Source organism: Cebus imitator, unplaced genomic scaffold (genome assembly GCF_001604975.1).
Source record: "Cebus imitator isolate Cc_AM_T3 unplaced genomic scaffold, Cebus_imitator-1.0 Scaffold280, whole genome shotgun sequence".
Taxonomy (NCBI): domain Eukaryota; kingdom Metazoa; phylum Chordata; class Mammalia; order Primates; family Cebidae; genus Cebus; species Cebus imitator.
In genome coordinates this window covers 1,597,555-1,599,741 of record NW_016107595.1, presented here as the reverse complement: position 1 = coordinate 1,599,741, position 2,187 = coordinate 1,597,555, and the positions used below count along the sequence as shown (strand labels likewise).

Here is a 2,187-nt window from a genome sequence, read left to right as displayed (position 1 = left end):
AAAAAAAAAAAAAAAAAGTGAGCGGAACTAAGTTGATTGATTGCACTGACTGTTATTGAGTACAAATTCATTCATTTCCATTTAGTTCATTTAGATTCAAGTCAAGTTGTTCTCAACTGGGTTAAATTGTTTTGAGTTCGGATGAACTGGGCTGTTGGATTAGAAGCAATTGATGTCAGTTGAGTTGGGTTGAATTGGGCTAATTTCAGCTGATGACACTCATTTCCATTGATTAACAAACACTGGGTTGCATTGGCCTGGGTATGTTAGGCTGCGTTTAGGTAGGTAGAGTCAGATTGGGTTGACTTGGTGTAGAGTTGAGTTCAAGTCGATTTATTTCCATTGTTTTGATTTGGGTTAATGTTGGTCTTGGACAAGTTGATTTGGTTCAATCCAATGGAGTTCATTTGAGTTTAATTCAATCCAGTTAGGTTGAATTTCACTCCATTCAGTATAATTGGCCCAAGTTCAATTCCGTTGATTCAACACCGAGGAGAACTGACTTCCGTTAAGCTAAGTGGGCTTAATTTGCATTCATTTCAGTTCCATTTGGTTTAGTGGGGCTGGGTTTGTTCAAATGAATTGGGTTTCATTTATTTCCATTCAGTTTTAGAGTGGAGTCTAAAATCTTAAGCTTCATCAAGCTGCATTGACACAAGCTGTGTTTGGAGCAGTTTATGAGTTTAGTTACTTTCTCTGTAGACTTCCTACCTGAACCACACACATGGTAATCGGAGCCGTTCCTCAACAACCTCTTTTCCTGGGTAATAAACCGACCGAGGCACCAACCTCTGGCCCCCTGTAACCGAGGCCTCCACTGCCCATTTCAGGCCAAGAAGGGGGAAGTTCCCCCAGAGGAACAGGGTCCCAGCATCAAGAACCTCGACTTCTGGTCCAAGCTGATTACCCTCATAGTGTCCATCATTGAGGAAGACAAGAATTCCTACACTCCCTGCCTCAACCAGTGAGTCATGTCTCTGTGTAGTTAATCATCTGGGTGTCGTCGTGTGTATGTATACAACTTTGTGTCTTGTGTGTCAAGGTGATCGAGTCTAATGATACAAATGTACATAAATGTATCTGGGGGTAATGAGGGGTCTGATTGTGCCTGTGCAGCATTCAAACATGGGTACAATTTGCAAACATAAACATAAAATTGTGTGCATGTTCACAATCACTGGTATAATCAGACATGTATTTCGTATGCATTCATTTGCGTGAATAACTGTATACAATTTTGTATGTGTGTGGGATAATTAGCAAGTGTTGCTCAGGTAGTACCATGTGCTACTCTACTATGTGTTGTACATTTAAATAGCATTGTACTTACACGTATGGAGGTAAGTGATTTTGTCTGTTGTTGTGGTCAATGGGTTTTATTATGTGTATGTGTATGCAGAAGAGTGAACATACTTCAACATAACAATATTGTACAATATACAATCTTGTGTAGTTGTGTGTGGATATGTACACAGTCTCCATTTGTGGACTTCCACGTCTGTAGAATTTTCATTTGTGTTAGCTGAATGAGCTATTGTGTTCTATTTCTCTGCCACATGAGTGCTAGGGAGGGCTCTAACTTTGGGACATTAACATATCTTGGTTAGTTAGGGAATTCAGATCAGGGATTTGGATGGATTGAAGGGTGGGTGGATGAATGGATGAATTAATAGATGGACAGGTAGATTTGTAGAAGGTTAAGTGTGTGGATAAATGAATGGATGGGCCGGGCGTGGTGGCTCATGCTTGTAATCACAGCACTTTGGGAGGCCGAGGCGGAAGGAACACCTGAATTCAGGAGTTCGAGACCACCCTGGCCAATATGGCAAAACCCCATCTCTACTAAAAATACAAAACATTAGCTGGGTTTGGTGGTCGCACCCATACTCCCAGCTGCTTGGGAGACTGAGACTCGAGAATCACTTGAACCCGGGATGTGGAGGTTGCAGTGAGCTGAGATCACACCACTGTACTCTAGACTGGGTAACAGAATCAGACCCTGTCTCAAAAAAAAAAAAGATGGATGGATGGACAGTTGGATGGGTAAATGGATGAATGGATAGCTGGATACGAGAGTAAATACATGGATGGAGGGATGGGTGGATGGATGAATAGATATAGGTGGGTAGTTGGATGAGTGGGTTCATTAATGGATGGAAGGATAGATAGGTAGGCGGATGATGGAAG

The 2,187-nt window shown here is 41.8% G+C and overlaps 1 protein-coding gene across 5 annotated transcripts in view; it reads left to right on the top strand.

Annotated features, from left to right (window-relative positions):
* UNC13A (unc-13 homolog A) overlaps positions 1–2,187 on the top strand; it is an 86,149-nt gene that overhangs the window by 53,157 nt on the left and 30,805 nt on the right. For all 5 annotated transcript variants that reach the window (XM_037728770.1, XM_037728767.1, XM_037728769.1 and 2 more), the window contains exon 26: positions 831–964. In XM_037728770.1, the coding sequence (XP_037584698.1) occupies positions 831–964 (134 nt within the window). The remainder of the gene's footprint in view (positions 1–830; positions 965–2,187) is intronic.